The 17,047-nt window shown below is 51.3% G+C and overlaps 2 protein-coding genes across 4 annotated transcripts in view; one reads left to right on the top strand and one right to left on the bottom strand.

Moving 5' to 3' along the window:
• The first annotated feature begins 1,306 nt into the window (after positions 1–1,306).
• On the top strand, positions 1,307–3,377 carry TPBGL (trophoblast glycoprotein like). The gene has a single exon (XM_048047980.2). It carries the CDS (start codon positions 1,421–1,423, stop codon positions 2,489–2,491), a length of 1,071 nt encoding a protein of 356 aa, XP_047903937.2. The 5' UTR covers positions 1,307–1,420; the 3' UTR covers positions 2,492–3,377.
• Positions 3,378–8,252: 4,875 nt separating this feature from the next.
• PGM2L1 (phosphoglucomutase 2 like 1) overlaps positions 8,253–17,047 on the bottom strand; it is a 46,669-nt gene continuing 37,874 nt past the window's right edge. For all 3 annotated transcript variants that reach the window (XM_066990068.1, XM_048047979.2, XM_066990067.1), the window contains 4 exons: positions 15,845–15,974; positions 15,121–15,310; positions 14,892–15,025; positions 8,253–12,796 (listed from right to left, as the gene is read on the bottom strand). In XM_066990068.1, coding sequence (XP_066846169.1) covers positions 12,694–12,796; positions 14,892–15,025; positions 15,121–15,310; positions 15,845–15,974 — 557 coding nt within the window. In that variant the 3' untranslated portion in view covers positions 8,253–12,693. The remainder of the gene's footprint in view (positions 12,797–14,891; positions 15,026–15,120; positions 15,311–15,844; positions 15,975–17,047) is intronic.

Here is a 17,047-nt window from a genome sequence, read left to right as displayed (position 1 = left end):
CGTGTCCCCCTTCCTCAGCCTCAGCAGCCCCCGGCCCTGGCAAGACCGTGGCAGGCTTTGCAGGTAGGAGCTCTTATTAGACCAGCTGATACGACAAGGAAGGGGAAAATAAATAAATAAAATAAGATAAAATAAGATAAAATAAGATAAAATAAAATAAAATAAATAAAATAAAAATAAATAAAATAAAATAAAATAAAATAAAATAAATAAAATACAAATAAAATAAAATAAAATAAATAAAATAAAATAAAATAAAATAAAATAAAATAAAATAAAATAAAATAAAATAAAATAAAATAAAATAAAATAAAATAAAATAAAATAAAATAAAATAAAATAAAATAAAATAAAATAAAATAATAAATAATAAAAAGCCGGGAGGAGATAACGGAGCCCAATGCCAGCTGTTTTGTTTTGAGTGCCCGGTAGCAGCCGCCGCTCTCCGGGCTCGGGGATGCTGCGGGGACACCCCCGGGACGGAGGGGACCGGGATGGCCCCGAACCCCCCCCCCGGCTTGAAGGGGGCCGGGACAGCCCCCGGCAATTCCCTGGGCTGCGAAAAGCCGGGACAGCCCCGACCCTGCCCGCGGTGGAAAGGGAACCGGGACAGCCCCGGGACGCTCCCCGAGCCGGGAGGGATCTGCGAGCAGCCCCTTTACCGAGCCGAGCCGGGCTGAGCCGAGACACGTTGAAACGAGCCGGGATGAACCGAGACATGTTGAACCGAGCCGGGCTGAACCGAGCCGGGCTGAACTGAGCCGGGCTGAGCCGAACCGGGCTGAGCCGACCCGGGCTGAACCGAGACATGATGAACCGAGCCGGGCTGAACCGAGCCGGGCTGAATCGAGCCAGGCTGAACCGAACCGGGTTGAACCGAGCCGGGCTGAACTGAGCCGGGCTGAGCCGAACCGGGCTGAGCCGACCCGGGCTGAACCGAGACATGTTGAACCGAGCCGGGCTGAACCGAGCCGGGCTGAGCCAAGCCACGTTGAACTGAGTCGGGCTGAACGGAACCGGGCTGAGCCGAGCCGGGCACCAGCGGCACCGCACCCCCGACGGCAGCCGCCCGCCGCTCTCCTCCGCCCAGCCCGCAGCGCTCCGGCAGCCCCCCCTCCTCCCCCTCTTCCTCCTCCTCCTCCTCCTCTTCTCCTCCCCCTCCTCCCCTCCTCCTCCTCCTCCTCCCCCTCTCCTTCCTCCCCTCCTCCTCCTCCTCCTCCCGCCCCCAGCCCGATTTGGGCAGCGGCTCGCCCGGCGCTTCCAGCAGAGCCGCCGGCTGCGGGCAGCGAGCTGCGGAGCCTGCTCGGCCCCGGGGGGGCAGGAAGGGAGGCAGCTCGGCGGCCCCCCACCCCCCACCCCGGCCCGGCCCGGACCCCCCCCCCCCCAACCCCCCCAACCCCTGCATGCCCGGGTGCCGAGCATGGCCCGCAGGCAGGCGCGGGCGGCGGGCGGGCGCTGGCTGCCCTGGCTGGGGCTCGCCCTGCTGCCCCTGGCCTTGCCCCCCGCCGCCGCCCCCGGGGGCTGCCCGTCCCCCTGCTACTGCGTGGCCACCCCCGAGCTGGTGCAGTGCCGCTACGAGCGGCTGGACGAGCCGCCGAGGGAGCTGCCGGCCTCCGTGCACAACCTGAGCATCGCCGGCAGCAACCTGAGCGTGCTGCGCAGAGCCGCCTTCGCCGCCCGCCCGCTGCCCGACCTCCGCCTGCTCCGCCTGCGCCACGACAACATCCAGGCCATCGAGGACATGGCCCTGCAGGGGCTGCCGGCCTTGCGGACCCTCGACCTGAGCCACAACCCGTTGCTCTCGGTGGCTTCGGGCGCCTTCGCGGGCGCCCCGCTGCTGCGCACGCTGCAGCTCAACCAGGCGCTGCTGGCCGCCCCGCTGGAGGAGCAGCTCGCCTCGGCGCTGCGCAACCTCAGCCTGCGGCGCCTGGAGCTGGCGGGCAACGAGCTGCGGGCGCTGCCGACCACCCTGCTGCCCGCCGGCCTGGAGGAGCTGGACCTCCGCAACAACTCGCTGCAGCGGCTGGCGGCCGCCGAGCTGCGTAGCTTGGAGGCGCCGGGGCTGCGGGGGCTGCGGGTGTCCCTGGGAGCCAACCCGCTGCGCTGCGACTGCGCCCTGCGCCCGCTGCTGGCTTGGCTGCAATCCGCCGCCGCCCGCGTGCCCGACGCTCGAAGCCTGCGCTGCGCCGGGCCTCCTCCGCTGCGCGGGGCCTCGCTGGTGCGCCTGCGGCTCGAAGGGTTGGGCTGCGCGGCCTCCGAGGGCGGCGAGGCCGGGAGGCTGGAGACGGCCTCCTACGTCTTCTTCGGCATCGTGCTGGCCCTCATCGGCATCGTCTTCCTCATGGTGCTCTACCTGAACCGTCGCGGCATCAAGCGCTGGCTGCACAACCTGCGGGAAGCCTGCCGCGACCAGATGGAGGGCTACCACTACCGCTACGAGCAGGACGCCGATCCACGCCGCGCCAGCGCCGCCGGCACCCCCGGCCTCTGACGGCACCCCAAAACCCACCCATCACGCTGCCCCTCGACGCCTCCATCCCCGGCATCCTCCCCGACCCCCATCCCGGTGCCGTGGCAGCGCTCCGGAGGCAGAGCCACCCCTGGGGATGCTGCGTGTGCCCGCACTGGGATGCGTCCAAGCGGGCAGCATCGCCCCTCGGAGGGCTCCGGACTGGCTCGCCCCCACGCCCTGCTCCATCCCATCCCAACGGGACAGATCCTCTCCCCTGTCCCCATGCGCGTGCGGGCAAAGTGAGGGCTGGGACAGAGCCCCGGTGGCACCGTGGATTAGGAGCCGCTCCCCGCACGTCCTCCCCACGCCGGGCCCCGCGTCGGACTCGCAGCGCACACGTGAGTGTTGGGCACGTCCCGGGGAGCTGCGGGCCGTACCTGAAACTGTCCTGGACGTTCCCGGAGCCCGGACTTGACTTTGACCATGTACAGCTCTTTCCTATTAGATTTGTATTTGACTAAGGCGAAACTTGGCTTGATTGCTCCTTTTTTTTTTTTTTCCCCTTTTTTTTTCTTGCTCCACACCTGGAGGAAAAAGCACGAGCCAGCTGCCCTCCCCTGAGTAACGACGTGCTTTTCCTAGCCCATTGACCGATTTTCCTTTGTTTGACACCACTTCCATTTCTTTCCAGGCACAAAACGATGCAGCTGTGCGGGAATCGCCTCCGCGGGCTGCGTGCATGATCCCCGGGGCACGCGGGGGGCAGCTCTTTTCGGACTCTAACCTATCTCCTAGACTAGGCTGTCTCAGCACTTCGTAATTTAAAACAAGCGAAGCAAAAGCTCCAGCTCTAGTGCACCTGCCCGTGTTTGCTTTAGAACCGTGCCTGTTACTATATCCTACAGCAAATATATTGAAAGCTGCATCCCTCGTATCGTCTATTCTCTCTAAAGCTTCTTGCAGGGGGTTCCGGATATCCGCTGGTTATTGCGGTTGGTTCTCCAGAGGCAGGCAGGCAGCCGCGGGCTCCCTGGAAGCACACAGTTTTGCTGGTGCTCGCAAACTTCTTTTCCTGGGCTGCTTCGGGGCGGCAGAGCGCTTTTGTGGGGTTTGTGCACGGAGCTCAGTCTCTGCCCTTGCTGGTTAGAGAGGCAGGGGCTTGCTAAATCATCCAGACAGCAGCTCTCCAAAGCAATTTTGCGCTCTGGAGTATTTGTTCCATAATTCATGAGCCACCCGGGTCTGCTGAGCACCTAGAGCTGCAGGGAGAACCGGCGTGGGGCTGCGGCACGCAGGGTTTCCAAATGAAGCTGTGGCTCGTGCAAAGTGGCTCCTTAAAAATGCTGCGCCCGGAGGCTCAGCATCCTCGGAAGGCTGGGGACATCCTCGGTGCCACGCCGGGAGCAGTGCCCGTACTGCCGGCTGCTTCGGGGTGCTGGGCACCGCTGCTGGTTTTGCAGGGAGCAGCAGGTACGCAGCGCGTCGGGCTTGTAAATAAGAAAAGGAAGCAGCTGGGGTGTTTTGGGGGCTTTCTGGACCCCTGAGCGTGCGTGTGCGTGTGTGTGTGTGTACTCGGCTCCTGCGCCGGGCGGTTCATCCAGCAGAACTCTGCCAAAAGCGGTAGCACAATCTTTCTGTGCCCAGAGCCCCGGGAAGGACAGGATCTGGTGCACGGTGCTTTGCATTTCCTCCCTTTGCATTTTCTCCCCTTGTATTTTCCCCTTTTGCAAGCCCGGTGCTGAGGCAGGGGGGCCGGTAGGGACAGGGGAGCCGGTGCAGAGGGGTGGATGCATGCCGAGCCGGGTGTCCTGGCTGCATTCATGCAAGGAAAAGGCGCTGCGGGTCAAACCGAGCTTCCTGGGGGCTTTGGGCTGGTCCTGCAGAGCAGGAGCTGGTCCCACACTAGAGCCAGGGCTCTGCAGAGGGTCCTGGCTCTGCGCTGATCCCGAGGAAAACCCCAGTTTGGTGCCTGCGCAGCTCAGCCCATCCGAGATGAGTTGCTCCTGCAGAAACCTGTCACTTTTCAGGGACCTTTCCGGAGGAGATTTCTTTCTATCCCAGGACCCTGCAGACTCTGGCCCCGTCCCACCACCCCACGCAATGAATTACCGGGGAGATTTGGAGAGGAGAAATCCCAGTCCCCGTTCCTTGTCCTCTTTCCCACCTCATCCCCTGTTTTCCCACCTCAGCAAATCCCCCGTGCAACCAAAACACAGTGCCCGAGCAATGAGAGGGGCAGGAGGATGGATTTGCACACCTGGCTGCAGACCCTCCAGGGCAGCAATGACCTGGTTCCCCCCCCCCCCCGCTTTGGCACAGCAGGGCACCGGGGGGGAACTTCGACTGCTTTTACTGCTGGGGACACGGGGGAGGCGATGCAGGTGCCTGAACAACCCTCGGACCGTGCGCGCAGTGCCCATGTCCCGGGTTGGCTCCGTGGAGAGGGCACGGGGATGTCTCACGAGGGGGGTGACTCCTGGCCCCAAAACCCTTTGGCAAAGGCTGTCCGGAGCACTGTGCCCCCCATCCCTGAGCGTGCAGAGCCCTTGGGGTGCGTGCAATGCCCCCCGGAGAGGCAGAGCCCCTTAAGCTCAGGGAGGCAGGTGGGCGAACACGGGGTGCGAGCGCTCGGGTAATTAACCAGCTGGAGGAGCGTAATTCTCGTGGCTTGTTAACACGAACGTTGTTCTGCACAGCTCATAGCCCACGGGTGACAATCCGGGAGGATTAACCCACGGCCGGGGCCTGCTGGCAGATCTCTGGATTAGGGAGATGAAGACTTGTCGGCCAAACGAGGCTCAAAACGTGCTTTTTGGTTGCATAAACCCAGAGGTGCGCTGAGAGGGCTGGGATTGCCGCGACATTTCTGCACGGGGCCTTTCTGCCGAGGGCTCCACGAGGCTGATGAAACCTCCCTGTGGCTCTCAGCACCCCAAGGCTCCAGCCCCAGCTCTTTATAAGCCAGCAGCGCTCCAAGACGCAGCACGGGCTCCCAGATTTGCTTTTCCTCCCTTTTTTCCCCCCTGCACATCCTGGTGTGTTGTCGGTGCTCAGGGCTGCATAGTTGGGCAGAAACCCTGCCCCGAGATCCATTTGGTTTGTACGCAGTACTGTCAGTTTTCCCTTGCTGTCTGGCTGCAAGGCAGGGCCATGAAATGGGGCAAAAACAGTGTTTTTGGAGCTGCCTGCGTGGATCCAGGATGGGACCCAAGGGGCTGTGCAGGACAGGATAGATCGGGGCTGTTACGGGGACTTTGTCCCCTGCATGCCCAACACCAACCAGTGCCAAGGATGGAAATTTTCCTCCATTTCACCCATAAAAAGCCCTAAAACCCTAAAAAGAGGTGGGCTGCCCTACCCCATTGCTTTCAGTACAGCCAGGTCCCTCCTGCGGCTGGAGATCGGCTCCTCGGGGTGCTCGTGCACCCCAGGGGCTTTCACCTAATCCTGGCTGAGTGCAAGGACGGGTTTCCAGTAACCTCCCCCAGCCTGGCTCACCTTCCAAAAATCACTTGATTTTTAGGTTGTCTCGAGCTTGTTCTTGGCACACGGGGGACAGGTGGGATGCTGGGGATGGGGAGAAGCTGATGGGATGGAGGTGATGCAGGGGGCATAACCTGGCTGCCGGGTGTCCCTGTGCCACCAGGCTCCCCCCGGTCGCTTGCAGAGCAGGGAAGAGCAGCTTCGAAGGGGGTTTGGCAGCACGGGGCCCTGCTCACGGGGTTGGGACAGGGCCAGGGGCACGCTCCAGGCAGGGCTGGTTCTCAGGATCAGCCCCTGTGTCCCAAACCCTTGGAGATGGTGCTGGGCACGGGCAGGATCAGCCCCGCTCTGACCCCGACCCCGTTGCGAACAGACCCGTCCAGCACCGAAGCAGATTTCCCTCCGCTGTTTGAAGGGAGCTGGCGCAGGAAGAGGATTATTTCATCAGCTAAACCAAGCTTTTGGCCACCCAAAGCGGACAGTTTGCTGGGGGAGGCAGGGGTGGGGGCTCAGCACCCCTCCGGGCACTGCCCTGGCCCAGCTCAGGATTAGACCCAGGACCCTAGGGCTCTCCAGGGTGCACATCCTGAGTGGTGCGGAGCCCTAGCAGGGAGCTTGCTTCAGCAGCGCCTTGTGCCCGGGTGGGAGGACACCAGGAGGAGTTTGGGCCCCATCAGCCGGACCTGGAGTAGGAGGCAGGAGCTGGCAGCAGGACACGGAGCATTTACCTCTCGGGGCTCTGCTGGTGCCAAAGTTTCCAGGCTCTCCATCTCCTCGCCCAGCAAAGCGTTGCGGTGAGGGCTGGGGCACGGGGCTGGTGCTGTTCCTGGAAAAAACAGACTTATTCAGCCTGGCCCTGGGTTCCTCCCCTCCCTGCTGAACCGTGCCTGGCCCCTCAGTACCCCAAAACCCCATCCAGGCCCCAGCTGTCCCCGCACCCCAAGGAGGGTTCAGCACCCTGCTGCGGCACCCAGCGGGGCCCCGGTCCCTCGGCACGGGCTGCTGGGGACATCCAGCGCCTGCTCCTGCAACTACAGAGGGGTGGAGGGAGGGAAGAGGGAAGGAAACCTGCAGAGGCTCAGCCCCATCCTGCCAGCTCCTGTCCTGGTCCCTGCCCTGCGACCCGCAGCCAGGGGGGCTCCCCTTTCCCCTGCCCATCTGACCCCTCTGTCTGCGCACCCCATAACACTTTTTTTTTTTATAGCCCCGAAGCTCTCGGAGGGGTCCTGAAGTCTCTCCCTAGAAGGCTGCGCTGTCAGCACGGCGGATGATTCGGGGCTAATTTTGGTGAGCTGGGGGGAGGACGGGGGGGCCAGAGCAGGGAGCAGAGGGGGTTCAGCCTGGGGAAGCAGGGAAAAGGAACGATTCCTGGGCAGACGTCTCGGGGATGAGGTCTGCACCCGTCCCCAAAGGGATGCAGGAACCCTCCTGGGTGTGATGCTGTGCCCCTATTTTACGCCAACCTTCGTTTTTTACAGAAGCCTTAAAATACAGGATTTGTCTTTGTACAATGCGTAGTTGTAGCCTGCAGGCTCACAAACAGCCTCTCCCTCCCCTCACCAGCTCCCTGCTGGGCTGTTAAGGTTCCTCGAACAAACTCGTCCCAAAACAACAGCTTCTCCAGCTGCCCTATGGCCCCAAACGTCCTAAACCTGCACCTGATCAATTTACGTTTCTTGGAGCCTGGTCCCCTTGATCTCCTCTTTGTTTCATATATCCCAGCCTTTTTCTCTCCCGCATTTATGAAGACAGTGTCTTAAATTATCCTGAGTAATCAGGAGCTGCAGACACAGGGCACTGTTTCTTCCTCTTGATTCCTGCCTAAAAAAGGAGGAAAAAAAACCCAAACCCTCGCGTTTATATAAACGGCACCCACCAGAGCCTCTCCCCCATCCTCGGGCTGCCCCTAAGCCACCCTCTGCCTCGCACGGCCACAGCTTGGTCCTGAGCTCGGTTCTCCTCCTGCCTGCTGCGTGTGGCGTCGGCGGTAAGGGGCAGCATCAGTCCCCGGTGCTCTGCCCGGGGCACCTTCAGTGCTGAGCCCCCGGGGGAATGGCATCGCCGTTTCCAAATCCTACGTCGTCAGGAGGGGGGAAATCTCCCAACGGCTTTAGGAAACGCTGGTGTCCGCGGGGCTTCGGGTGGCCAGGACCAACCTGCAGCTGGGTGCGAGGATTTCCCACCAATATATTGCACAAATCAAGTCCTCCAGGTGGCACACGGTCCGTGTTCCTGTTCCAAGGTGGGAACAGTTACCTGCCAGCTGTTTTGGGGGCAACAGCGTTTGACTAAAAAAGCACAGAGGAAACAGGAAGGATTGCTACTGCGAAGAGAATATTTTATTACTTATAACACTTCATTCAGCTAAATCCACATAGCAATACACACAGAAATACTTCAGAAAAGTGCAAATTCTCACTCTATTTGTAATATGCCCTAGTTTTACAGAAGAACAGACACCAGGTAAACAAGAGCACAGATCCAGAACCCCCCAGGACTCTAGACAAGGGAACAATGCGACTTTGGATACTTCAACCACCTCATACAAAGCTACTACTGAGCACGCAGAGGGTGGGGGAAGGAGAGCAAGCGTCCTGTGCACCAGGAGTCTGCTGGCAAGACAGACTTTAGTCATCCAAGCGTCACCATGCGAACAGCCCCCCTTGCTTAGGTGGGGGAGAACAGATGGGAAAAAGAGGGGAAAGATGAAATAACAACAATAAAAATTTTAAGATTAAAGAGAACATCTGCTTAAGTCTTCAACTTTATTCACCAGGGCTCACTGGTCGCAGGAAACATCTCATCTCTGCAGGCACTGGGCCCAGCCCTTCACGGCCCAGTGAAGCCTGGTTCCGAGGTGTCCTGCAGCCAGGACTGAGCACGCCAGATTATTTGCAAAGGGCTTCATCTGTTTCTCAGACACAGGAGCCCACGTTTAAAGCCTCAGTGCAGAGCTCAGCATCACCACGGTATTTAAAACAGAAACCGAACTCCCTAATCCCTCAGGAGCCAAAGAGGAGACGCAAAGCACTACCTGAGTACTGCTACACCAGGGAGCAAGGCCATAGATTGCAACTCGCTTATCTTTAGTTGGGAGGATCCCTGCAACTGCTTGAGATCGGTCAACGACTGCCCAAGGTGGGTAAAAGGCCTCCAGGCAGCGGGCACTGCACGTTGTAAGTCACCTCTAGGTCTGAAATAGAAAACCACCGAATTTTAATTCTTATTTGTATCATTTGCAGTGTAAATTAAGTACTTCCCCTCTTTAGGAAAAAAAAAGTTAGGCATTTAAAATGTAGGACATTAGGGGACCTCCTCAGGCAAGATGCCAGTTCCCGTTCAGCCAAGGCTCCCTTCGAGATGCGTGCTGCTGGGGTCCACGCTGCGGGGAGGGCAAGCGAAGCAGACTGGCCCCCCATTTAAACAGGACTCTGCATCAACAGCAAATGCAAAATGGGGGCTGCACCACCTCAAGCTTTATGTGGACCTTCCAGTTGAACTCTCCAGTGTTAAACACGTTCCTTCCTTCTCTTCTGCACAAGCCTGTTTGACTCATGCCGTGGAAGCATCCTTTAGAGTTGCAGAAGGAAAGACATGAGTACCACTTGAAGCTATTCAAGTCACAGACTGCACACTATATCACAACTAGAATAAAAAAGCTGGCTAGAAGCTCACGGACATCCAACTTTGCCTGGCAAGTTCCCTGTACTTATAAAGTTCCTCTCCTAGGCCCTTGGAAATACAATTATACCACACATCTGAGTGAGACAGGGATTAAGCCTGTCACATCAAAAAGAGAAAACACAGAAACAATCCCCCCTAAATGCTAAAAAACAATCAGCAGTATGATTGCAGCTTAGGCTGATGACTTGCTGTAGACAAACTTTGAGAGAGCTGCATTTAAACTGGAAGCACCTAGTAAACAACATCCAGAATGTATTTGATCTATCACCTGCTTCCTACTCAAGTTCGAAAAGCTTTTGTTCTTGCCTGAAAAGTAAGAAAGGACAGCCAGGAACTGAAGAAGATTGTGCACAAGCCCAACAAACTGACACGCTGTACAAGGAAGGTACAGGACACCGAAATAAGAAAATTACAGTCCTTCACAGTAAAAGTAAGGGAGACAAGGCAAACGGGAGGAGATAAGGGAAAATAGTTCCTCAAATGGAACAGTATAAATATATCAAACGGTTCAAATACGGTAGGAAAACAAGGGTAGCAGCAGTTTAAGAACAGCAATAGTTACTATACCCTTAAAATACATTCAATATGTTGTGCCTGTTGCTGTCATTCCAAGAGCACTACTACATCTATAACTTAGAATCCTAGATCCTTAACTCCCTGTGTTGTTCTTTTTACTAAAGATATTTAGATCATGAACAGTAGCCAACTTCTAAGAGCGACGATTTGAAAATATACTCACAATTCTCTTCCATACTGCATTTATAACTCTTGCCTACTGATAAAGCAGACCTCTGGGAAATTGCAGATTCCTGCGCTTCGTAGGAACACAATCGTTAACTCACAAGACAACTCCTAACGCTAACTGCTACAATACACACACGGCTGGCCTCATCTCACACGTTATGCTTTTTACAGCTTTAACCTTTACTCATGTTCCAAGTGACTTGTTCTCTTTGAGCTACCAGTAGGGTATTTAACAGCAAAATCCAAACCATCCAAAGGTTTTGATTCTGCTGCCGGGCGAAGAAATGGCAAGACCTCCTTCGAATTCAGTGCAGTCAGAGAGCAGGAGCCAGGTTCGAACCTTTTTGTGAAAACTGAAGGCAAAGCATCAAAGTTACGCCTTCACTCCTTCCGATACCCACCCAGAGCTGTACAATACAATAAGTATACTCCAAGTGTAAATGCTTTCACCCATTTTCCTCATCACATCAGTCACGCGTACAATCAGGAAAAAAAAAAAGAGGTTTTTGGCATTAGATACATTTCACTCCATTGCAGAACATTTTGGAAACGTTTTCTCTTAAAATAAAAAATAAATAAATATTGGTGGTAAATAAGAATTTGTGCAACACAGACTTTCTGCGGTACATGTACATTCACATACAGCAAAAATACTTATCCACGGTTATAGTGCAAAGCTTCTATCAGCATGAAACACCCAATACCCGCACAGACGGAGAAACCTCGGTGCTCTTTTAAAGCCATCTAGGTGCAACACATACAAAACCACTCTGCACGGTCCTACGGCATCAAGCTGCGAGGGACAAGAAGATGGAGGACAAGTTTAGATACTTAGCAGGGGCAAAGCAATGGCTTTACCTTAAGTGCATCTTAGGTTCTTCCCAAGTAACCTTCAATACAGAGCTCAAGTGTTCAGTTTTTCAACCTACTTCTTTTCTTTAATTACTGTAAAGAGAGTGGACAGGTGCCCACAAGATCACTGACTTTATTCTGAAGGCTGTTAGCAATTTAGTAGCAAATGTCAATGAGTATTGTTCTCAGTTAATCAATATCCAGTTTTTCCTCAGTGTTGTTTCAGTTAAAGCAGCTTCAAGAGCTTTCCTATGCCAAAAGATGGCTTTCGTATTTTGAATTGGTAGACATCTACGTGCTTCTGTATCAGTATTACTTTTTTTTTTTTACTGTTTTATCTTTTTTTTTTTTAGAAAAAAGCGATTAAGAGAATCTTTCTGCTCAAGCAAAGACAGAAAATAGTGAGAAGTAAAAATTGTGCCTTAAAAGAATACAGAAGGTAGTTTATAAGATGTGACAAAAAATAAGATTTAAAAAACAAGATTTAAAAAAAAAAAGTCTCACCTCCATTCTCCCTCCCTTTTTATTTCTTTAAATATATAGACATTATGACTTCAAGCCGTCAAAACCAAAAAAGTCCCAAAAAAAGTCACTAACTGGAATTTTCATATGAAGTTACTGAATTTCTGAAACCTTTATTAAACAAAAAGTCTTAAGTCCCTTCAAAGATACGGGACAAAAAAAAAAAAACAGCTATAAAGCCTGTAGTAGTTAGAACAGGTGATTTAACCAAGAAATGGCCAAGTTTCTACTCCTTTAGAAGCCTCGGAAAGGCACCACGGAACTCAAAAAACAGACTGCAAGTGGAACTGCATGTGTTGCCACTATTGTTTCACTCTCTGGTAAATATTTTAAGATGCACACAGGAAAGAAACACCACACCAAGAGCACCTTTAACAACAGAAGGATACTTAGGTAGCCGAAAAATGTTGTATCGGAACAACTCGTCTAAACAAGATATGCTAAGCACTGAGTTCTACTTCAACAGATTTGGAAATTAAGACCTGTAAAAACGCCACCAACATTCACGCAGAACAGCTAGGAAGAAGCAGGCTTTTTTTTTTTTTGTCAGCTTGGGGCGATCGCTTCCTTCAAACACTACGACTATTCCGTTTTAAAGCCTTTTCACACAAGAGGTACTGGATACCTGAAATTAGTTTAAGACGAGACCCTGACAACTACAGACAACTGTTTTAAAGCTGCTGTGGCAGTTCATTTGCATTGGTGCAGGTCAATTAGTCTTTTGGTCAAAAAAACAGGAAAGTCTAGGTAATAAATTCCACCCCTTTCACTTTCTCCGTGTATCCTAGTTTGCTAGCCCAGAGTTCTGACAAAAGGATGCTTCTTCGTTATAGAATAAAAACGTAGCTGCTTGTTTAAACACACACACACACGCACACGTATTCAATCAAGTCCTGTTCTTGGTTCCTTTGTCTGACATAACGCAGTGCAAGCGGTCACTTCTTTAACCAGGAGACCTAAGCGGAGCGCCAGATCAGTCCGTTCTTGTCAGGCTCAAGAAAATTCTCAATCAAAGCCCCAATAAGCTTCTGAAGTTCTTCTTCCAGCACGGTTCTGTCACTAGAAAGGCAATAAGATGTCAGAGGTTAACACCAAGCATCTATTTAAAATATCAATTAAAATACAGCAAGATCTGATGGTGACGGAGTAGTTTTCTTATGTTTCCTACACGGAACGACTCCAACCTGCTTGCTTTAACAAGCTACTTTCCGGTAGCTCGGTAAATCTGGTGGATTTCTGACAATCGCCACTAGAGGGTGATAATTTTCCCAGCCAAGAGAACACAGGAACTAACTGCTGCAAAGCCCACACAAAACTGCTAAGACACTGATCATCCATTGATTAAAAAGTCAGAACGAGCTACTAATAGAAGAGGTAGGTGCCCTGTATTCTTCTCTACACAGAGTTCAGCTACCCTTCACGGGTGTGTGATTGTATTTTGACTGAAATTCAAATTAAGGGGATAGAGTACTCAGGCGAAGTGTCACTGCTCACAATACAACACCCTCACACACTGATACTTTCCCAATTTAAAGCTGTATACTCCCTTTCCTGCCCTGGAAGTCTCACAGGAGGAAGGGGAACTCAGCCTGTTTTTAAAGAGGCAAAACAGGCTTTTTATTTACATGGGCTTTGCTCATGTACAGAGCTTGCAATATATCAATGCCCTTCGGGTCACCACCTCCTTTTAAAAACACACCCCAAATGCTGCAACAAAACCGACTTTCCTGATGCTCGGCTTTTAAGAATAATCGATAAACAGAAAACCAGAAATACTTGCAAAGCAATTACGGAGACAAGTACGTTTCGAAGCACCTAAAGAACATCTTATGCCTTGAACCAGGGAAGCTTGAAAGCTTTTCAATTCCACATTCCAGGTCACGATTGCCATTAACCAGCAGCACTGCTGGAATTAGAGGTCGTTGTATTTTGCTGACTTACCAGAACTAACAGCAAAAGCCCAACAGATGCATCAAAGCATCACAAGTACTTTGGTTCTCTATCCACTACTCCTACTTGTCTGGCCCTCTGTTAGGTTAGGGGCAGTATTTCCAGCCTTCATTTCCTCCTTGCTGGTGCAGCCGTTTGCCTCAACCATACCTTACCTTTTCTTCAGCAGCTGACATCAGATGGTACCTTGCCCGCTTCCAGGTTTATGGAAGCATGTTCCAGCCGAATTGAAAATCTCCCTACTCACACAAACAAAGCGCATTGCTAGAGCAGACAATCAGCAAGCTCTCTTACCAGAAGCTTGCATTTATTGGGTAAGAGCTGTCATTCAGAAAACTGGGGTGTAGAACTCCTACCACTTCTGCTGTTATTCCATACTCAATTCAAAAAGATGATTCAGAAGATGGGCTCTAGCTGTGTTAGACACTTCACGTAGCAATCAACAGGTTTTTTTTTTTTACAGGATAATTCAGCATCCTCTGGAAACCTGTCTAGGCATGGACCTGTGCATCCACTCACATGCACATTTTTACAAGTAAAGCCAAACTTCCATTATCCACTGCCTGCCTCTATCTGACCAAAACATGCAGTGATAAAAATACGTTCATCCTGAATTCCTGCCCATAAGTAGAAACAAATACTGAATTAGAGGCTCCTTTGTGCTATTTTCAAGTTCTCTGCTCCATCTCAGCTAGACTGAGAACCTAAGATACTCATCTGCACGTCTGTTTACAGCATTTCAAAAAAGTATGATTTCAAAAACATTTTTTTTAACCAAAGAAGCTAAAGCCATGTGGTTATCAAAAGGGGACAGACCTCTAATTACTATCTAGTACCCTGAAGCAACACAGCAGATTCCCAAATGCAATAGGAATCCACCTGGGTTTAAGTATACTTGTCAGCAGCAGCACAACTTCATTACATTTTAATTCCAAGAGAACGAGCAACTGGGTTAATAAAAGAAGTCTCCTACAGTAGCAGATGCTTAAAATTCAATTTTTGGCTTATCCACTATAGACAGAGGGGCTCTCTTACGAGCAGGAACGTGCATCACTCTGGCCAGTTAAGAGGCTGGAACAGCCAGCTAAGGCTTCTAAGGAAGCAGCAGCAGAGGAATCCCTCTCCGCAGAGGAACGGATGCCTCAGTGCTGTCCTTTCAGCCCGAAGGCACCTTGAAACACGTGCACACAGTCCTGCTACTGACCTCTGCTCAGGCAGCGCGCACATCTCTGCGTAGTACTTGATCTTTGGTTCCGTTCCACTTGTCCGAAGGGTGGCAACACAACCATTTTGAAATGTAAAAGTGATCATCTGACTGCTTTTACTCACCGGCAGCACCTACACAAATGACAAAACTGTATTACTTCGGGTGCATTTAACTTTCAACCTCTTCCAACACAGAACCTCTCCTGCAAAAATACTTTGTAACTCACCGATTTCTTATTCGGCTGGCTGCTATCATAGCCAGTGGTAATATCTCGTACGTGTAATATATTGTAAATACCACAAAACTTTGGGTAAGACTGAGGGGCATCAAAGTTCCGAAGCTTCTCAAATATCCTTTTGATAGTAGGAGGATCATAGCACAAGAAATAGGAAGTCTTTGATATGTGATATCCATACCTACAAGAAGATGATTTTTTTCAGTTAAAAGATTCAGAAGTTGCCTGCACGTTTGGTATCTAAGGTCAGTCCCTGTTTGGAAAAACAACAGAAAAAGAATTCAGCTCTCACAGCTGTGGGAACACAGATATTTATAGGGAAATATTTGGCCTCTGAAGCAGATTTTTTGCATTACTCAAAACATCTCAAGGCATTTTTAAATTCCAGTACAGATTTCAGTTACAAAGAAATAAAAGCCAACGGTTTAGAACAGAACTGTGGGTCCCTTTCAACTGAACTAAGAACATCAAGTCCAAATGCCTGACCACTTCAGGGCTAACCATAAGTTAGAGCATACTATGAAGGGCATTATCCAAATCATCCTCTTGAACAATGACGAGCATGGGGCATCAACCACCTCACCAGGAAGCCCATTCCTCTGTTTGAGCGCCACCACAGCAAAGAATTTTTTCCTAGTGTCCAGTCTGAACCTCCCCTCATGCCACTACGTCCAAAATAGCGGGATAAAACATATTAATGAAAAACACAACTTACGTTTCATATACCTCAATGAGTTTCTGTGCCAGTGACAGGTTCTTGCTTTCCAGGTAGGTTGCCATTTCAGCTATCACCACAGCTGCACTTACACCGTCTTTATCCAACACTGACGTGCCACACATGAAGCCTAGAAACAAAAACCTGATTGTGGAAAACTAAGTTGACATACTATTATACTGATTTATTCCGTGAAATTTTAACCCTGTTTCACATAAATGAATATTGGCCAATATATGTAAGCTTTTTATTACTGCATGTTGTTGCCCTCCTCCAAGAAATCTAGTTAACTTAGGGTTAAAGGGATAGAAAGATACATACTATAATCAGTTGAATCCGGACTGATAACATCTGTTGTCTGAGGGGATCTCTCAGAGCAGAGTGCTAAACATATCAATTTCCTTGTTCTGTGCAAGCACAGCAATATTGCAAACAGTCTTGCCAGTAATGTGAATCAAAGGAATCCCTATCGATACAGATTTGGTAACCTAAAAAACAGTGCTCCACAGTAGTGCCAGTCTGCCTTCTTTCCGAAGGGATTATTCATGAGCAAGATCTTAACTCCTTGTTGTTAAAAGCTTCTGGAGTTTTATGACTATTAGAGGAAACCGATACAGGATACACGCTCTCTTCAGGAAAGGCTTCCTTTTTAAATGACTTACTGTATGTGAATATGCTATCCTAAAAAGCTGCCATTCGTCCTAAGAAGCGGAGAATCCCTACAGCGGAAACGTTCACGGTGCAGTTCTGTACTGACGAGTGGTGTCAGCAAGCTTACCAAGGCAAATAGAGCAAGGCGAGGTCAGCAGGAATATTCACACAGCTCCATAAGGCAGCTAACGCCATTACTGCCCACGGCTAGATTTCCTACAGGCTGTTTCTGAAGTAGGAAATAAATTAACCTTGGCTAAAATGCTATGAAGCAGCAGCAGTTTGGCTCTTGGGACCTTCATTAGAACAGGTTTGCGTCAGGGAACTGCACAAGAACAGTAATCAGGACCAGAGATCTGATGGGATCATAAGTATTTAACAGCATTTACTATGATAGTTGTCAAGTTGATCTGATGAGAGCAAAATACCAATACTAGCAACAAGAAGAATAGACAACAAGCAGTACTTGTGTTTGTTTTCACAAACAAAACCACTCCTTCTTAGTTACATTTCTGCAGCACAGTCCTTGACATTTTAGAGTGATAGTCATAT

Source organism: Anser cygnoides, chromosome 1 (genome assembly GCF_040182565.1).
Source record: "Anser cygnoides isolate HZ-2024a breed goose chromosome 1, Taihu_goose_T2T_genome, whole genome shotgun sequence".
In the NCBI taxonomy this organism is placed as follows: Eukaryota; Metazoa; Chordata; class Aves; order Anseriformes; family Anatidae; genus Anser; species Anser cygnoides.
This window is presented reverse-complemented; position numbering and strand designations above follow the sequence as displayed.